The following is a 19,913-nucleotide window of genomic DNA, read 5'->3' on the forward strand; positions in this document are numbered from 1 at the left end:
AATGTGATACGTAGGTGATTGATAGGTGATAACATAAGTATTCGTACATTTAAAAATCATGATAATGTCTATCAGGCGTACAATGACAACAGTTATTGCTATACAGGTCGCACGGAGAGACTGAAGTTATTAAATTCCACACATCTACAATTTTGTGCGCCTCATGTTTAAATATTTAGACTTTGCATTTTTCTTATTTTATTTTGAATAGATTTTTTTTTTTAATGAAGTTGCCCCATCGATAAGTGTTATTTACTTTGAGTGATCAAACTCTGAAATTGACAAATTCACGAGCAAGTTGAGCAACACATCAGAGACATAGTTTTACTGTACACATTCGTAGCATAATGAGACTGCCTGCATGATAATACTGTTTAAGGGATATTTGGTGCAGGATTTATAAAAGGTGTGCTAGCATATTTATGCGACAATTACCAGCAGATACATATTCGTACAAGTCAACACATTATACATAATGCATCAGGAATTTGGTAGGAAACAAACCCGGTTGAATTTGAGGGATTTAAACTGTATTTCTATCACGTGTTTTAATCACAAACATGATTTTATTAAAGTTACACCGTGTTATGTTTAACCCAACAAATACAATAATTTCTGCCTTTCGAAACGTACTGCATAAAGTCGAAAACACATGACAAGATACCTGGCTAGATATGTCTCTACGTTTACATGTAAACCTACTATCCAAACATTCACCAAGCGAAGCTTTAATATTGTTTGTTAAACTTTTGAAATAAAGTATTGATGAAGGAGAAAAAAGCATTCGTGTCTTTGTCTTAATGTGTTTTAGACATCAGTGGCGAATCCAGGGGGGGGGGGCCGAAACGGCCGCGGCCCCCCTATTAGCGGCACAAAAAAAGGAAAAAAGAAAAAAAGAGGAAGAAAAGAAGGGATAAAAGAAAGGAGGAGAGAAAAAAGAAGAAGAAAGGAGAAGAGAAAAGAAAAAAGAGAGAAAAGAAAGAGAGAGAGAGAGAAAAGAGAAAGGAAAAAGAAGAGAGAAGCCGGGTGAGAAATGAAGAAAGACAAGGAAATGGCACAAAGTGACAAAAACAACGAGTAAGGGAAAACTGGGGGGGGGGGGGGGGGGGTGACTGTCCGTATTGTAATTTTAAGGTTGTGCAAAACTGAGTCTGAATTCAGCTTATTTTCAATAGTTCTAAGCATACGTGTTTATGAGCCGTAGTACCTGAAAAGAGTTGTGTAAAAACACTGTCTTCTGAAAAGGCTGCGCCCGGCCCCTCCAAAGGGCGGCAGAATGGTAATCAGGACATTTTGGGGGTCATTCCCGAAGGCTTGGGGCCGTTATTGAGGAGGGGGCCGGCCATAATTATGTAAATGACATTGACGGTAACGGTGGATAAGGAAATAAGGAGGAAGGGGGTGCACATGACTGTGAACTGCAAGCGTATACTGGGGATGATCACCCTATCATTTTAGTCTTTGCAATCCGGGTCGAAATCCAGCATAATTATTATTTATTTTAAAAAGGTTCATGTAAAAGCACTCATGATGAAGCCCCGCCCGGCCCTACAAAGAGGAGCAGAATTGTAATCGGGAGATCGGGGGTTATTCCAGAAGGCTTGGGAGACGTTATTGGAGTGTGGGGGGGGGGGGGGGTTATTGAATAGAGGGGGCAGGCCACATTAAATCCTGAGCCGCGGATTCGAAGTTAAACGTTTGAAACAGACCCTGCACTCAAAGGCGTTGCTAAGGGGGGGGGGGTGGGGTGCGACACCCCCACCTGTCAGGATATTGTCGGTAAAATTGTGCAGCTGTCGGGAAAAGTGAGCGGAGGGGAGGGGAAAAAGAAGGGGGAAAGGCAAAGAAAAGAAAACAAGAAAAGGAAAAGAAAGGAAAGAGAAGAGAAGAAAGAAAGAGAAAACTGGAAAATGAGAAAGAAAAGGGAATGGAAAAGGAAAAGAAAGAAAAGAAAGAAAAGGAGAAAAGGAAGAAAAAAAAGAAGAAAAGAGAGAAAAAAGAAACGAGAATGAAAGAGAGGAGAGAGAGATGTAGGTAAGGGCCTGAGGGAAGAGGGGTGGGAGTTTGAGAGAGAGAGGGGGATGTTGGGTGGAGTCGCCACGTCGAGGGAGCAAGAAAGATACGCATGTTAATTATGTTGCTGTGTCGGATCCGCAGTGTCGATAGTTTTTGCTCGATGAGACAGAGAAACATTTTTGAAAATTCAGTGATTTTTTAATGAAACTGAAATCAGACAAGGATTTAGAGTAGAGAACGGTACAACGAATTGTCTTCTTTCTCTAATGATGTAATGAAACGTCAAAACTTCCGCGCTTCGCGCGGGAGGGGCGAAACATGAACTAGGAGTCGGAACGGTACAATGAATCGTCTTCTTTCTCTATTTAATGAAATGTCAAAGCTTCCGCGCTTCGCGCGGTAGGGAAAAAGGCATAAATTAAAAAAAAAGGCGGATGTGATATCGGACAACATACATGACACGAGCCTGCCCCCTCTCCAAAATTGGGCCCGCTTGTAGGTACCGGTAAGGTGCTATGACCTTGTCAGTATTGGTATGTTAAGTTGAAATATTGGTCTATGCGATTTTCTTTTTCTCTTGCAGTTTTACAAACATTATAACAAACAAATCATTGCAAATTTAACACGTGACAAAAGAGCAGAGGCGGAACAAGGGGGGGGGGCCTACAGTATAGTAAGGCTGGCTGTAACTAGTCGAAAACCTCAACCAGGAGGGTTGACAAAGTAAGCATAGCTTGATAGCATGACTACCCTCAATGAATACATAATAACACAAATGTGGAGGAAACAATATTGGCAAAAGGGAAACAAGAAAGAGGGGTGTACATTGGATATCAACGGAATAGTTAATGGAGTAAACAACTTTCTTTTTTGAGGGGGGGGGGGGGGTAGCTTGTTGTTAAGGTTCATCGTTACTTTAGGACTGTTGTGCCCTAGTTCAGAATGTTTATGTGCGAGTTCGTAATGCATGCTCCGATTATCATTCAAATAATTGCCTCCAGGATTGTTATATTTCCGGCCCGTTTGCGTTCTTCGGATTTAATAAAGATGTCGAATGAAAGAGTTAAAGATCGAAAGAGCACAAATGTGAGATTTATGTAAGTTACGAGGCCGATGAGTATTGCGGGCCGGAAAGCTCAACTCTGGAGGTTAAGTTCGCAAAATTAAGAAAGTTCCTTTCGACATGGGTGTGTATGGTGCCGGGGATTATTTTGACGCAATGCGTCGTAGTGACACGCCCTTATAAGGGGTCACACGTGTCGGAGGGTTTAAAATGGGGATGAGCTTCTGAATCGAGACGGTCTTTTTCTTTTTGAAGCGGGTTTTTAGTTTTCGGAGCGAGTTTTCACTTTTCGGGCGACTTCTTGTTTTTTCTCATTCTTACTCCACTTCCTTTGCCGCCATGAGGTGCTAAAGCTTTAGCAGAGTTCGGGGCACCCAGCCTATATAAGTCACTTTTCGTGATTCCTCGTGATTATATGTAATTATTTGTACTAAATGCACTACTCACTTTAACACTTGACTTTTGTCGAGAACTTTCATTTCTTCGTTTGGACTTTGTTCGTCTCTGGAACGTTACACGGGCTAGGTTGTAGGCTGCCACCGGCCAAACCGGTCCGTTTCACAAACATTAACACATCAACCAATTCAAAATATAAAAAAATGTTAGACATTCATACATAATATATATGCAAGCCTGATCACCAAAAAATAAATTTCAAAATCTATTTTCCACATTGTATTATCCTCAGGACATGTACGAAATACAACACACAGCCATTTATAAAATTTACATTATGGAAGAAAGGAATATAATAGACTAGCCCATGCAGTAGCTGTACGTCTCGACATTATGTGTGATAAAAGTGCTGAGATATTATGACGGCATTTTTACCTCTGACATTTTTACCTCTGACATTTTTACCTCTGACATTTTTACCTCTGACATTTTTACCTCTGACATTTTTACCTCTGACATTTTTACCTCTGACATTTTTTCCTCTGACATTTTTACCTCTGACATTTTTACCTGGCACCGAGGTACACTCACATATCATTTTTAGAAAGTGGGACAATTTAGAATAGCTTCGTGCAGAATAAATAACATAAGGAAGGCGAATAGAAGCAATGAAATGGACATGGCTGATATAATGGTCGAGATTCCCACACAATGTAGGCATGTTTTAAGTGGGTGTTTGTGTGGGTGTCTGTACACGTGTGTGTATGTGTGTATGTAAGTATTTTTATGTCTTTTTATGTTCATGCCTTCTTCATGCATGCATGTTTCATGCTTTATTTGATGTAAATAGTAAAAGTTCATTTGTATTATTTAGATGTGAATGTAAAATCATATTCTATATAATAATATTAACATGCAGATTATTTTATGTAATGATTTTTTTATTGTTTGTGAAAAGCAATGGAGAAAATGAAATATTATTGAGGGGAAAAAAAGAAAAAAAACAACTTGTCAAATGTGGTCTAGCGCCATCCTTTGTTTAAAACATTATAGGAATATCTTCAACACTCATTGCCATTGGTCTTTTCTGTTACAATATTTTAATGTCGCAAACCGATGCAACTTATAAGTTTTCAAAGTTTAGTTTAGTTATTACGTAGTATATTGTATGTAATGTTTATACCGTGTATACATGAATTATATAGGTTCACATTTAGTCTATATTGAATAAACTTGTGATCACATGAGTTTGTATTTCATATTCATTTGAGTTGTCCATAATGCATCCCATGAAAAAAAAGAGATTACATGGACAAAATATGAGGCAAATAGTAATTTATATCAACTTCACTTTATCATGAGTAACTGGCACAATAAACTAGTTGAGTTTTGTTATATTTTCCCCTAAAGATCGATTGGCAAAAAAGTTTCTCAATTACTTATCAAGCAGAAAAAAAAGCACATGAGCTGTGCCATTTTTTTTTTGTTTTAATTTTTTTTTAAATTGTTTTGATTCTTTTAAACATATTTCGATTAATGGGAAAGTTGCCCATATCCAACAAATATTATAGCGCCATCTTGTGTTTAAACGTTACTGTGATCGGTATATAATATTTTGTTTTTAAAAAAAATATTTTTTTAATGCCTTTTTATGTTCATGCCTTCTTCATGCATGCATGTTTCATGCTTTATTTGATGTAAATAGTAAAAGTTCTTTTGTATTATTTAGCTGTGAATGTAAAATCATATTCTATATAATAATATTAACATGGAGATTATTTTATGTATTGATTTTGTTATTGTTTGTTATTATAATTTTTGTTATTGTTTGTGAAAAGCAATGGAGAAAATAAAATATCATTGAAAAAAAAAAAAAATGTTTATTGACTAAAATCGACCGATTAGCTATTCCCGTTTGAAAATTATATATCACAACTACATATTCTGAGATTTTCATGGTCGCAGCTACAATTGTACGGCCGTAGGCGCTATTTGAAATTTATCAAAATTTACCGGGAGCACCGGTAAATGTTTATATTTAATTTTCTCGAAAACAGAAGTGCTTTAGGGGTTAATTTTTTTAGTGCTTATAATACATCCACAGGGGCATCCAGATATATCAAAATTGTAAAGATTCACTATCCACCCAATTTTCAAAATTTCCCAAAACTTTGTTTTACCTTTAACAGTTCTATTTTCATCCTATTGGATTGAAATTATTGTTTTTTCTTCTCCAAAAGGATAGATAAATGAGAGGGTGGTTCACCACTAACAGTTTAGGGGATCTCTTTTTTTTTGCAAGATAAACGCTGCGGCTGGGGGTGGAGGGTTACATCCTGCTTTAAGTTAAGCCGCCCTTCATGTGGGGGGGGGGGGGGGGGTGGACAAAGCTTATCAATCCCTCCGAGAATGACCCCCCCCCCCAACAAAATAATCATCCCAAACAACTACCCCTTGGAAAACTATGTCTTTAAAAAAAAACACCTAATAATCGACTACATTATAGGGGTCTTAAAGACCGTCAATACTACTGGGCCAGAAGGGATTAGACCACACAGCTAGGTCACTGACAGATGGCTATCGCATTAACTCAGCTCTCAAGTAACATAGGGGACCAACAGGCACCGATCGGGGAAGTTTTCTATATAGAGGGAGCAAGTAGCTACAATTAGGACAGTGGGGCTTTAACATTAAAAGGTAGTTGTCCAGTGGTAGGCCTATTTACCCCGCAGACAAGGGCATTTGTCTGCGGGGTAGTCATGATCCCGGGGTATAAAGTATTGTAGAGGTTATTAACGGAGATGCAGATTCTTACCAAGTTCAATGCCTCGCCATTGGTTAATGGATAGCATCTCGTAACCCCATGGCAGCCAATTGATGTACATCAGGGGGTCCAGATAACGTGGAATAGACCTAAGTATCAAAACCAACAAAGAAAGATGAATTAAATACAATTCAATGTGGTGGCAACGTCGTAATCAAGTCTTCAATGGCAGTTTTTTCAAATTTCTTCATCGCCGCTTTTTTCCATCGGTTTTCATTTGCATTTCTAGTAACTAGCCGGTTGGTTAGTTCGTTGGTTTTATTCAATATAATGACTCTGTTCTTCGGCTACATATCGAACAAATATGTTTCAATTTCAATTTCAATCCATTCAAGTAAACATATATTCTATTTTTTGATGGCTGGATTTTTCAGCTAATTTGATAACATAGGCCTAGTACGAGAGCGAAAATAAGTAGTAAAAAGGATGATTATTTAAGAGTTCATGACTTACCCTAAGAGACAGAAATAACCGCCTAGAACGTTTGATATGAAGACGAGAGGAATAGCTTGCGACATTGTCTTCCCAGCCGTTTCATAGATCGCTGAAGCTAGAGCAGCTGTGATGAATAGGGGGAGGGGCGGAACAAGAGGAAGAAAATCGCATAAAGGATATAGTTAATAACAGTTATGCAAGGTTTCGCGAGACCGACGCGCAAATTGATCGACATTTTGATTTAGCGTGCCGTTTGATTTGATATTGGCCCTCTTTTATATTCCGAAATTGTCGGTGTTGCTTTGATGTCGGTCCTATGGGGCTGTCAGTTATATTTGCCTCGGCTATTTTCTTTCCTAATAAGTATTTTTTTCTTCCAAATAAGTATTTTCTTTCCAAATAAGTATTTTCTTTCCAAATAACTATTTTCTTTCCAAATAAGTATTTTCTTTCCAAATAAGTTTATAAGAGAAAATGTACGTCACTAAAAGCGTCAACAATGAATGATATATCATAATATACTACCAAGAAGTAACTTCTTGATACCACAAAATAAAGTGTGAATCCTGTGTACACATCTTGTACAACAAGTTTTATTTTTAAATATACTTGCATGTCTGCGGAGTGCGGGCTAAAACAAGTTTTACGTCTGGTAGTTTTTTCAGGATATGTATTTTATTTTTCTCAGGCAAATTCAATACCAGCATGTACAGATATTTGTAGTTGCTACAAAGTTCTTACCAAAACCGACGTTGATGAGGAAGATGATGATGAGGATACCCGTAGCGATGAAGAACGTTTGAGGGTCTTTCTTTAGACCGACGACGAAGTAGACAGCGAGCGTCGATGCGATCATGAAGCACGATCCTATAATACTCTGGTAATTAGAATAGAATTTGAAATACATGTGTACGATAAATATCTTTCTATAAAGTATCAACAACAAAAAACAAAAAAACAAACCAACATAATAACAATAACAACAACATCAAAACAACAACAACACAACAACAACAAAAGTACGGGGAAATTGTTATACCGTTCTTCCTCCATTTCCCCTTCTTTTTTCGGCAGAGGGGGGAGGGGGGGGGGGGAGATATGGTTTCCAAATCCCTATGAAAACCAATCTCTTATTCTGTTTCCTGATCATGCTGTGTTTATAAAAATTTATGGTGACCCGGATGCAGTATAATCACATATCACCCCTTGTTTTTTCCAAGGCAGCCACTTGGAAAATAATTAATAAATCTGACTTCTGTTCTCATTTGTCATCTTTGTGCAAAAGATTTTTTCCATTCCCATGCATACTCCGAATAATAATAACTATTCAATATTATGAATTTGTGAATGTGGTGCTTCATAAAAAGTACGATACTTTACCTGGACGAGGAAGGCGGTAATGTAATAGGAGCTTAGATGGTAAAGTCCGTCCCGATACTCTCGAACAACCAGAGGGAGATCTCCGGGTAAAACCTACCAGGAAAATGGGCGGTACAAACTAAAAGTATGACATTCTAAAACACATGAGAATAATACCTAGATTAGATCATAAAACAGCATCATAGTATAGTACTCAAGTCACAAGGATAAGCCGATTCTGCCCCGTCTCCACCCAAACTCCACTCCGACTCCACCCCGACTCCACCCCGACTCCATTACGAATCCACCTGACTCCACCCCGACTCCACCCTGACTCCTCCTCGACTCCACACCGACTTCACCCCGACTCCATACCGACTCCACCTGACTGCACCTGACTCCACCCCTGCTCCACCCCGACTCCACCCTGACTCCACCCCTACTCCACCCCAACTTCAACCCGACTCCACCCCGACTCCACCACGTCTCCATACCGACTCCAACCCAACTCCACCCCGACTCCATACCGACTTCACCCCTAATGCAAACTGACTATTTATTCTTTGCCATTGGAGGCAATATAATTTTATTGTTCGGTTTGGTATCGGTTTTGTCGGTGTGACTAAGTTTTAAAGCACCAGTGGAGGAACAGTCCAGAATTCAATGTGATTAGTAGCTTAGAAGTGATCACATACACTGCATATTATATACAAATGAGTCAAATACATGAACCATGTGGGCATGTTTGTTTTATTGGTAAAATATCTTGGCTAGTCATACCTAATTAATGACTCTTTGTAGTGACTTTTTGTAATGACTACAAATGAGCCATAAATTGGGACGAACTATAAACTCGGGACATTGGCCTTTTTAGAACTGGGTGTGTGGGATACAAGAACATGACATCTACTTGACAATCTAGTCTGAAAATGAAGGGCTCATCCCCTCCCTCCCCTCCTCATCAGTGGTAGATCCAGGATTCCGGGGGGGGGGGGCACAAGTCATTCTGATCATTCTCTGCTGAAAACAAAATAAAATAAATAATAAATTGAATTTGACCGGGGTTGCTCCCGGTGTCCTTTAATATCCACTCCTGATGACATCCCATGCTCTGTCTGATTTGCAATGTTAGAATGTCCTAACAGGGCCTTTTTAAAGATGCTGTCATAAACTAAATATGAACATTGTATTTGTTTTAAATAAAACAATTAATTTTTTTTTTTTAGAAATGACTTACGGAAAGAATGAGGAGCGAGTTGAAGATGATGAAGAAGGAAGACATGAAGAAAAGTAGTCCCTGAATTCCATTGGCACGTGACTCCGTGTATGTATCCTCAGGATGAAAATATATCACCATCAGCAACACGCATGCGCACTGATAGGTAGAAAAGGAATGAGATATGCTATACATTATAACGTTAAAAAAAAACACAAAGCGAGGTAGATGAAAGAAAATGGGGGGGGGGGGGAGAGAAAGAGAGAGGAGAATGAGAAAGGAAGGAGATGAGAGCTGAATAGGGGGAAAGATGAGTGGAAAGGGAGAAAGCGAGGGAAGGAAGAGGAATATAAGAAGGAGAGTGTCCAGAAAGGGAGAAAGGTGAGAAAAAAGTGGAGGGGATAGGGAGGAAGACGGAGACGGAAAAGGGGAGAGGTGCAAGGGAGAGTGAGGAGGTAACATGGTGAGAGAAGGACGGAGAGGGAATGAGAGAAAGGGGAGGGGAACGGGTAAGAGCATGAAGGTGACGGAAAGGGGAAGGGGAAGACAGCGAGAGAGGAAATGGAGGGGGATGGAGAGAGAGAGAGAGAGAGAGAGAGAGAGAGAGAGAGAGAGAGAGAGAGAGAGAGAGAGAGAGAGAGAGAGAGAGAGAGAGAGAGAGAGAGAGAGAGAGAGAGCAATGGAAAATGGGAGAGGCGAAGATGAGAGATAAGGGGAGGGGAATGGTCCAACTGTTATTTTTAAGAGGTATATATGAAACAACCCATAACATATTATTCTTATCATTGTTAACTTATCATTATGGTTATTATTATTAACTAATATCATCATTACTGTAATTATTATCATTATCAGAAATAGCATCACTATCTTTATAAGCATTGTCGTCATTATATAAAAAGAGAGAAGTTGTAATCTTGGATGGAGGGACATCGCGATCGGTAGGACCACCCCCCTCGTACGCTTCACACATGGAAACTATTCTGACTTTCTCATATACTTCGGGGTGATTTTTCACGAATATACATATACAAAAGTCGAATGTCACATCAAGGATGATCTTCGCAAAATATCTAATTATTATTACCCCCAATTTGCAAAGAAATAGCACATTTTCACAAAAGGTCGATTGACGCTATCGATTACCCAAACAAGTGTACTTGAGTATCATACTATACACCTATACATCACGGTATGCTATGTTCAAGAGACCCTTCGTTGACATGTAAACCCCTAAATGGTGCTTCATATAATGATCATATAATGATAAAATCGTTGAATGAAACCCTAGGTGACCCACTCATAGAATTTCACGTCACCCTTACCCACCTATAGAATATCACACCAATAAAACATAAGGGTATATACTTGACGTTGTCGATCAAAGAACACGACACGGCACTAATCCTTTGGCAATATTAATATCCTTTGGCAAAATATTAACATGCACTTGCTACTCCACCCAGGTGTTCAATGGGTACCCGGTAGGATGCGACCGCCAATATTGGCCAAACAGTTTTTGAGCGTCAAGTAACGCCAGATTGGAATTCTCCCCAGGGAGTGGAGATTGTACACAGAGTGTGTGTGGGCAAGCACTGAATCCAATGACCGGGGTAATAGTATATATGTAAAGCGCTTTGAGACATTTGTATTAAGCGCTATATGAGCGGATTATTATTATTACTATTATTGTTATTATTATTATTATTATTATTATTATTATTATTATTGTTATTATTATTATCATTATTATTATTATCATTATCAACTTACTGTGATGAGCAAGAAACGGAGGAGAATAAGAATCGGATAACGCCAGAGCCCAACGGAACACCTCCAGAAGAGGTAGATAAACTGAGACATCCAAGGTGCCTGTTTGCTAGAAGGTGATAAATAATAAAAGATTAAAGTTTAGGCTATAACCGGTCAAACCTGTCTATAGTGACCGTCCAAGGGAAACACACAAAGTGGCCTTCTACAGGTGGTCTTTGTAGACAGATTCCTTTAGTACTTGTTTCAATGAAAAACCATTTTCAAGGGAAACAAAAAAGTGAGGTCGTTGTAGACAGGTGGTCATTAAAACAGGTTGGACTTTAGCACAGAAGTATACGAAACACAATGTACAGCTTGGACAGGATTTTGATACATCTGTTTCATGTAGGCCTAGAGAGGTGATTTTTAATACTGCGATCTTCACCAAGGCTGGATCAATTTGTGAAAATTCTGATGATTTCGAAACTCTGCATCACACAATCCTTCCTACTTGCTAGATAATCAACCAATCAGAGTGATTTTTGGCAGTATCTTTACATGGTGATTGGATGTCCAGTTTTCAACATCATGCTGAAAATGATAAAGAGAAGACTTGAATATGTTTTCTTACCTTTTGGAGACACTGCTTTCTAAGTGAAGGCTCTGCATTTGAAATGAAATGAAACAAAATGAAATAGTTTGTACACTTATGTATGCGAAAGTATGTGATATAATAATGGTTGTGTAGATTAAATCGCCTATATCTGTGAGTCATAGTTTGAACAACTATACCATCCACATTAGCAAAAGTATAAGTTAACAATTAGGAAAGAATGAGAGAGTGAGAGAAGCAGTGGGATAGAGAGAAAAAGAGAGAAAGAGAGAAAGAGAGAAAGAGAGAAAAAGAGAAAGAGAGAAAGAGAGAGAAAGAGAGAGAGAGAGAGAGAGATAGATAGAGAGAGAGAGAATGAGAGAGAATGAGTGATAAATAATATGATGACAGGGGTAATGATACATCTGCAAAGCGCCTATAGAGACATCGTAGATGGATTAGGCGCTAATCAAATCCTGGTTATTATTTCATAATTATTAAAATATCTAGTATCATTATTACCTAGAACAATTTTTCATGTCATTCATTTTGATCATCTTACCTCATTATTCTTCCCGCCACGTCCACACTCATCTTGCAAGACACCCTCTATAGTCCGTGCCATTTCACTCTCGCCAAAGGCATTTGCTATAAGCTGCAAAACAAAAGGGGAAAGAGTAATCAGACAAAAATTGTATTATTTTGCTGGGGTGCTGCGCTTGCTGCCCAATATGACTATTGAACTATTGAAATCTGTTGACAAATGATTAATAAATACTCAATACTTTAGGAACCAATCCAATATGGATAACATTCTTGTATTGACTTGATTTCGAATAGGGGAGGCCGGGTGTCTGACTAACAGCGGTGATAAGATGGCCACAAATTACAAGCAAATAAAACCTCTACCCCTAACAAAAAAAAAGTGTCATCAGATTTTTGAAATTGACAGAAAAAAGTATATAACTAAAAGAATTATTTCGCCAAAGCAAGCAAGAAACCATGAAAAATTGCCTTGCCGGCAAGGATTTAGAAATGAAAACCGATTAAAAAAAACACACATTCCCTCCAGCCACGCCCTCCCGTATATAGTGTGTATAGATAACAGGACGAGAGATTTTTCTCATTTGCTTCCTTACCACGACCCTATCTAAGCAAGCAGCATCAATCCCTGGTCTAATGGCCAGGAGGTCTATCAAATAGTCCGCCGGAGAAAATGTGTCCGGGCACGTATATCCCAACATAGAGAAATAGGGGACAGCTTTTGTTCGTTCACCGAAATACACACATCGTCCGTCCGCCAAAAGGAAGAGCCTATATACATCGATACAAAGACAAAAGGTATATTGAAGAACAGAAATTCACTTCGAAGAACAAGATATATTGAAGAACAGACATTCACTTCAAAGAACACAACATATATATTTTAATGAACAAATGGATGTCGGCCAAATTATCAATATCCAGCCTATGATGATAATAGCTTATCATCATTATTGTATGAACACATTAAATTTTTTATTGTACAATTTCCAGATTGACTTTCAAAATTAAGCGAAGTGAGCTAGCAAAATATTTGACGCATTATTATCATGATTATAGTGAGAATTCAATTTTGTTATCAAAAGCATTGTTTAGTAACGTATGAACTTCTTTTTAATTAGACCAATTTCACAATGTGGATCCATAGGTTGTAAAGGGTCCGCAAAATGAATCTACAAGACGCTCTGTACTTAGGCTGCTGTTGTTTGACACAGCCAGAAACTGACAGATCTAGGCTCTATTCAAGGCTTATTGAGGTAAAGTATCAAATTAAAGTCTGTATTTTCTTAAAAACTCACTGGTCAAACATATTGAAGACCTGAGACGAGGGCTGATGAATCGTGCAAACTATGTTGTAGCCGAGATCGGCCAGGGATCGTAGGTTCCTGATGAGATGTTGGGCGACGAACGAGTCGAGACCCGTGGTGGGCTCGTCGAGAAACAACAGACGTCGCTCACCGAATAACTGACAGAGAGAATGAGTGAAAGATCTATAAACACTTTGCAACGGGTTAACGGAGACATTCGTGCGATCTTACAGGTAACAAACGTCGCTCACCGAATAACTGACAAAGAGAATGAGTGAAAAGCCTGTGATCGTGCGTTATTGCAACGGGTTAAGGAAGACATGCCTGCGATCTTACAGGTGTCACACTCTTAAGATTATGTCGTTTGATAGAAATTATAGCGTGTGTATGGCGAGTGTTAACTGACACAGGATTGGTAAGTCCCGTCACAACGAATATAGTCCAAATTGGGTTCTGGGTGAGCAGTTTTATGATATTCTTTATTTTATCCATACCAATTAAAGCCCCACTGCACTACTTATAGACTTACGCCCTCTATATAGCAAACAATGCATAATCGGTGTCTGTTGGTCCCCCATGATCCCCTGTCTTATGTTTTTTTTCTTTCTTATTGAGAGCTGATTTGATGAGATAACCACCTGTCACTGACCTTGCAGGGAGGTCTAATCCCCCTTTGCCAAACTAGTGCCGGACTTTAATATCTGCAGGCCTATAGAATGGGAGGTTATTTTTAAATGTTGATCTATAAATTCTAGCCGTACACTAACTAATTTTAAAAGTGATTAGTACACTTTAAAACTAACATTTTAAAGGAAAACGGTATTGGCACTTGGCAGAAAGATGGAGCTATTTGCGATATCCTTTGCATTAGCATTATCCTTCGTGACTCGTCTGAGCTAAACTAAAATAGGGCTATTGTAGCTTGAACGTTATACATGTGATCGTGATGAAGTCCGTAACGTATGGAACAAATAACTTTTTATAACTGCCCCAAAATTATTATTACACTTTGATGATTGCTTAGTGTAATTTCCTAATTACACTGTTGATATATGAGATGACGATGATTATACATTACATCCAATCGAAGAGATTTGAACCACTGACCTTGCAGGCCACAGACAGCCGTTTACGTTCACTCCCGGATATACGTGACGTACCGACATCAATCAGACTGTCTGCACAATCTAGCATGGAAAACTGAGAGAGTGAATGATTGAGACAACGATGATGATGATGTTAAAGACAATGATAATACTAATGATACAAACAAATGACGATGATGATACTACTAATACTACTACTACTACTACTACATCTACTACTACTACTACTACTACTACTACTTCCACTACTACCACTACTACTTCTACTATTACTACTACTACTTCTACTACTACTACTACTACTACTACTACTACTACTACTACTACTACTACTACCACTACTACTACTACTACTACTATTTCTACTACTACTTTTACTACTTCTACTACTAATACGACTACTACTACTACTACTACTACTACTACTTCTACTACTTTTACTACTTTTACTACTACTACTACTACTACTACTATTACTACTACTACTACTACTACTACTACTACTACTACTACTACTACCACTACTACTACTACTACTACTACTACTACTACCACTACTACTACTACTACTACTACTACTACTATTTCTACTACTACTTCTACTATTTCTACTACTAATACGACTACTACTACTACTACTGCTACTACTACTACTACTACTACTATTTCTACTACTACTTCTACTACTTCTACTACTAATACGACTGCTACTACTACTACTACTACTACTCCAACTAATGATAATAATACAAATCACTCGTTCCTTACAATACGCTTTACAATTAACACAAAACAGTTTACAGAATTAGCTTTTCCTACTTCAATGGATTCAATTGCTATTCCGCATATCACAATTAACATTCTCCACTCCCTGGGAAACATCCAACAAGCTAGTCGCCTCTTTACGGGCGTGCACATGCTTATTCAATCACAACAACGTTTGCATTCTATACCGGGTACCCAATTAACACCTGGGTGGAGAGGAGCAAAGTGGATGAAATGCCTTGCTTAAGAAGTATGCACACAATTTGAATATGTTAGTAACCTGGGGGGTGTTTCACAAAGATTTTTAAGTTGAAATTATCTCTAAGTTAGACAATAATGGAATGCCGTTAGTAGATCTTAGTAGTTATAAGTTCTTTTAAAAGGCATAAAATGTGGTTTTAAATCAATCATATTTTCGATCATCAAGGAGATATCATGTTCTTGATTTTGAACTTATGCAAAGTCTAAAATACTTGAATTTTTGCTTTTGAATATATTTTATTTTAAGGCTACACATGGCTCTCCATAATGTTTAGGTCCAACTTAGAGTTAATTTCGACCCCCCCGGGCTATTATTTACACCGTGCGTAATTCAAATTGTTGACACGTTGCAATTCGCATCACACGGATATTGAAGTTATTTTTTGACAGGCTCCTGCTTCCATAATCATCTCTCGTGAACTTAAAAAATCCCGCAAGGGTAAAAGTTTTAAAGATGTAGAGAGTAGCAAGTGCATGTTAATATCTTGCCAAAGGATATTAATATTGCCAAAGGATTAGAGCCGTGTCGTGTTCTTTGATCGACAACGTCAAGTATATACCCTTATGTTTTATTGGTGTGATATTCTATAGGTGGGTAAGGGTGACGTGAAATTCTTTGAGGATGTAGGGTGGACGGGGGACGGGCTGATTGTGCCCCTGAATCCGCCAATGTCTCGACAGTCGAATCAGTGATTGATTTTCCCCCTCTAACCTGTGTGAGTAGTTCGTCCACCTTGTCGTAGATCTCGTTAGATGTGAGTCGCTTGTACATGGTCATCGTACCCTGTACACAAGGAGACAGATATCAGATATTTTATCAGGATCTTGAGGCTTATTCCGGTCTTACTGTATGGATGGTTATCGTCACATATGTATTGCAACGATCGTTGTAATCGATTTATTCCATAGAAAACTTCTAGTATCTAGCTATGTATTTCCTGACGTATTTAGATAATTTAACAAATGAGTGTATTCGTTCACTAAATTACAAATAAAGTTTTGAGATGGAAAATCAGTATTGAAACAAAGAAGGAAATCTCATTTTCATATTCCATTACAATTTTGATTCATAAAGATATCATTATTTAATATACAACATATAAAACGACTAAATATTAAAAAAAAATAGGACACATCAAGTACTTACAGCGATGATGCGATATTTTCGTATACAAATACTTTAAAAAATAAAAATTAATAATGATAAGTGCATGAATCTAGCAACTGCAACATACAGAGCTATTTGTCTCAAAACACCTCATCTGTATTGCAACTACCAAATAATGCTTCTCGGTTGTACATGTAATGAATTGTCTCGATAAGTAACATCAAACCTATTGAGGGGGGGGGAGGGGGCACAGCGCCCCCACATTTTCAAGTACCCCTAAAGTGCCCATTTTTACATAGAAAAAGTGTCCTTTAAACTTTGACAAGTGTCCCTATTAATTTGTTAAGTGCTCCTTCCCCTTTTCACCTCTGATAAGTGCCCCATTTCCTTCGACAAGTTCCTTTTTTTCTTTGCAATAGGTGTCAACTTTCCATTCTCATAAGTGCCCTTTTTTAAACTCTAGAAATTGCCCCTTTTCGGGTACGAGAAGTACCCCTTTTCACTTTTGATAAGTGCCCCCTTCACCTCTGATAATTGCCCTATTCAAATCTGAGAGGTGTCCCTTTTACTTTGACAAGTGCCCCTTTTCCTTTGTTAGAAGTGCCCGTTCCTTTTAACAACTTCCCCTTTGTAACTCGTATTAACGCACCTTACATTTTTACATGTGCCCTTTTACTTTCCTAATAATTGCCACTTTTCCCTATGTTAAGTTGCCCCCATTCACAAAAAGAGCCCCTTCCTCTTCTCATAGAAAGCGACTAAGAGCAATTTCCACCGACGCTCACTCGCTATACTCGCTCGTATTCATACTTATATTTACTTTATTTTCATACTTATCAAAGGTCTTTTCAATCTTCCGTTAAGAGAATGTGCTTATAACCCCATCTGGATTAGGGTTTTCCTCTATATAAGATGTATTTTTTCGCCGTACTCACAAATCTTAATATTTTTCCTCGCTCGCAAATGAATTTCCTGACCACCACATCCAACTGCAAAGTATGATGGTTTCGATTTGGGATTTCCCTTTAGTTGCATTTGTTTTTCTTCCAGAAAGTGTCCATTTTTGTTTGTGACTCCCACTTTGGAAGTCGCTCAGCCGCCCCTGCCTACTGTATTAATTCTTTAGGAAAGAAGTATGCATGCATGCCTGTCGGCCTATGGAAATACCATTATCCTCCTGGTCTAATGAGCACACGTGGTATTATGACCGTGTTCTTCTATCGTTGTCATTTATAAAAGCATTGTCTTGTCCCTTTCTCGTCTCTGTTGACATCCCCCTTTTCCCTTATTGTGTAGTTCCTTTCGTAGTTACGGACTTGTTCATTTAATTACTCATTATTTCTAAGTATCATTTGAGGTGTTCACACTTGTACATGCATTGCTTTTTAGTGGACCCCTCTGTTTCCAACATATATTTCTACATTGTTTTTAAATGCTTATAATTGATTTATAATGTTTTGTTGGAAACATGAATAAATTGAAATTGAAATTGAAATTGAATCCCCAAGAGCATTGTTATATAAGTTCACACCACGTACCGTAAACATGAGATACTCTCTGACAGTCAGGGTTGGCGGGAGAATATCGTGTTGCTGAACATAGCCGATCAATTCGTTCAATGTTGGGCCCAACTCACTCATGCGTTGCCCGTTGAGGAGTACATTCCCTGTCGCCTCCAAGCCAGAGATACCACGATTGGTCAGTACGTTCAGCAAGGTCGTTTTTCCTGCGCCACTGGATCAAAATATAATTGGACGTTTATTGGAGGATACGCTTACAAAATCACATTTTCTTGTTTTTAGAAATATACAAATATTGTGTCTAGTTTTTATATGCTCCCAATGGTCATTGTTTTTACATTATATTAACATGTAACCTGTGACTTCATGCATATTTACGCAGATCCAACGTGCTACAGACATGATGACTGGCGCACACGAGGTCTAACTTGATGACGCATGGCTGCGTCAATCTTTTGCGCATTATTTGAGATTTGAAATGTACATCCTACAAAAAGTGAATACAAAATGAAGAGTATAAACCCTGCGTTTAACTTTCGGGTGAATGTAAGAACTGTCTCTATAGATAACAACGTTAGGAATGATGCAATGGAAATAACGCTAAATTAGCAAGAGATATAGCATTACATACCCTTGACCCCCATACATAGGCTACACACCAACACCTTTTCCCATATTCGTGTACACACAAGATATTGACCCTCGCACACAACCCGCCACCCACACACACACCCCCTCACAATGCCGAAGTAGGGGGCAAGAGGGAAAATAAGTCGTTCTGTAAAACTTACCTTGCACCCATCAATGCCATGAGCCTTCCAGGTTTTGCAACACCAGAAACTATCAAAAAGGAACAAATGGAAATGAGAGAGGGTTTCAAAACTAATAGGTACAATTATTTGTTCTAAACCCATCAAATGATTTTGCGAAGTCAAGTCACAAGAAGAAGCAAAACAAGTGCTTAATATAACTTTGACAGAATTACTTTCTAAAATTATAAAACTTTCGCACTTTATCACTTACCCTCTTTCAATATACGTGTTGATGTAGGCGGAGGGCGCCCTCTCACCTTGTCCAACAGCCCGGCGCTTGGTGTAAAGGTCACGTTGATGTTGCTCCATGACAAGGTGATCCTTTGGTCCGGTTGTATCGCACCGATACTAGTATGTTGATTCATTCTGGTAATGTTAACTGTGAAGGAAAATAAATAATCAGACAAACAGTACACAAATCAAGTCAACACAAAAAGAAGATGACGTAGCCTCTGATGGTATTAACAGAAGGAATCCGACGATTTAAGAATACCAGATTCAGCCTCTGCTGGATCTTTTACGGACATAACCAGTAGAATTAGCTGACCATCAGACTGAAACATGCATGTCCTCCTTGTATAAGAGATCACTTCTTCCAGGTGACAGAGAGACAAGTAAAGACAAAAACCCTCACTTCACATACACCTACTGCACCTTCATAGTCTGTAGACACAGACTTTAATTAGACAGGTAAACACAATTCCACAGAGTCTTGAGCAGAGCCCAACCTATTCCAGATTCTGTCCGTCTTTGTATATTTTTTTATTCTTCAATTATCTATGTCCTCCTACACGCATCGCACACAGAGCGCAGTGTCTCCATTTATCGCGCGATCCCC

General features: G+C 38.5%; 1 protein-coding gene across 1 annotated transcript in view; it reads right to left on the reverse strand.

Moving 5' to 3' along the window:
• LOC575116 (protein white-like) overlaps positions 1–19,449 on the reverse strand; it is a 35,953-nt gene extending 16,504 nt beyond the window's left edge. The window contains exons 1-15 of the mRNA XM_030994559.1: positions 19,287–19,449; positions 19,055–19,103; positions 18,282–18,477; positions 16,348–16,419; positions 14,611–14,703; positions 13,495–13,661; positions 12,793–12,967; positions 12,216–12,308; positions 11,693–11,724; positions 11,083–11,188; positions 9,331–9,468; positions 8,115–8,207; positions 7,476–7,611; positions 6,753–6,858; positions 6,291–6,388 (exon numbers count right to left, since the gene is read on the reverse strand). Of these exons, the coding sequence (XP_030850419.1) occupies positions 6,291–6,388; positions 6,753–6,858; positions 7,476–7,611; positions 8,115–8,207; positions 9,331–9,468; positions 11,083–11,188; positions 11,693–11,724; positions 12,216–12,308; positions 12,793–12,967; positions 13,495–13,661; positions 14,611–14,703; positions 16,348–16,419; positions 18,282–18,477; positions 19,055–19,103; positions 19,287–19,440 (1,708 nt within the window). The 5' untranslated portion in view covers positions 19,441–19,449. The remainder of the gene's footprint in view (positions 1–6,290; positions 6,389–6,752; positions 6,859–7,475; positions 7,612–8,114; positions 8,208–9,330; positions 9,469–11,082; positions 11,189–11,692; positions 11,725–12,215; positions 12,309–12,792; positions 12,968–13,494; positions 13,662–14,610; positions 14,704–16,347; positions 16,420–18,281; positions 18,478–19,054; positions 19,104–19,286) is intronic.
• Between the last annotated feature and the right edge of the window lie 464 nt (positions 19,450–19,913).

Source organism: Strongylocentrotus purpuratus, unplaced genomic scaffold, assembly GCF_000002235.5.
Source record: "Strongylocentrotus purpuratus isolate Spur 01 unplaced genomic scaffold, Spur_5.0 spur5_scaffold_21, whole genome shotgun sequence".
Taxonomy (NCBI): Eukaryota; Metazoa; Echinodermata; class Echinoidea; order Camarodonta; family Strongylocentrotidae; genus Strongylocentrotus; species Strongylocentrotus purpuratus.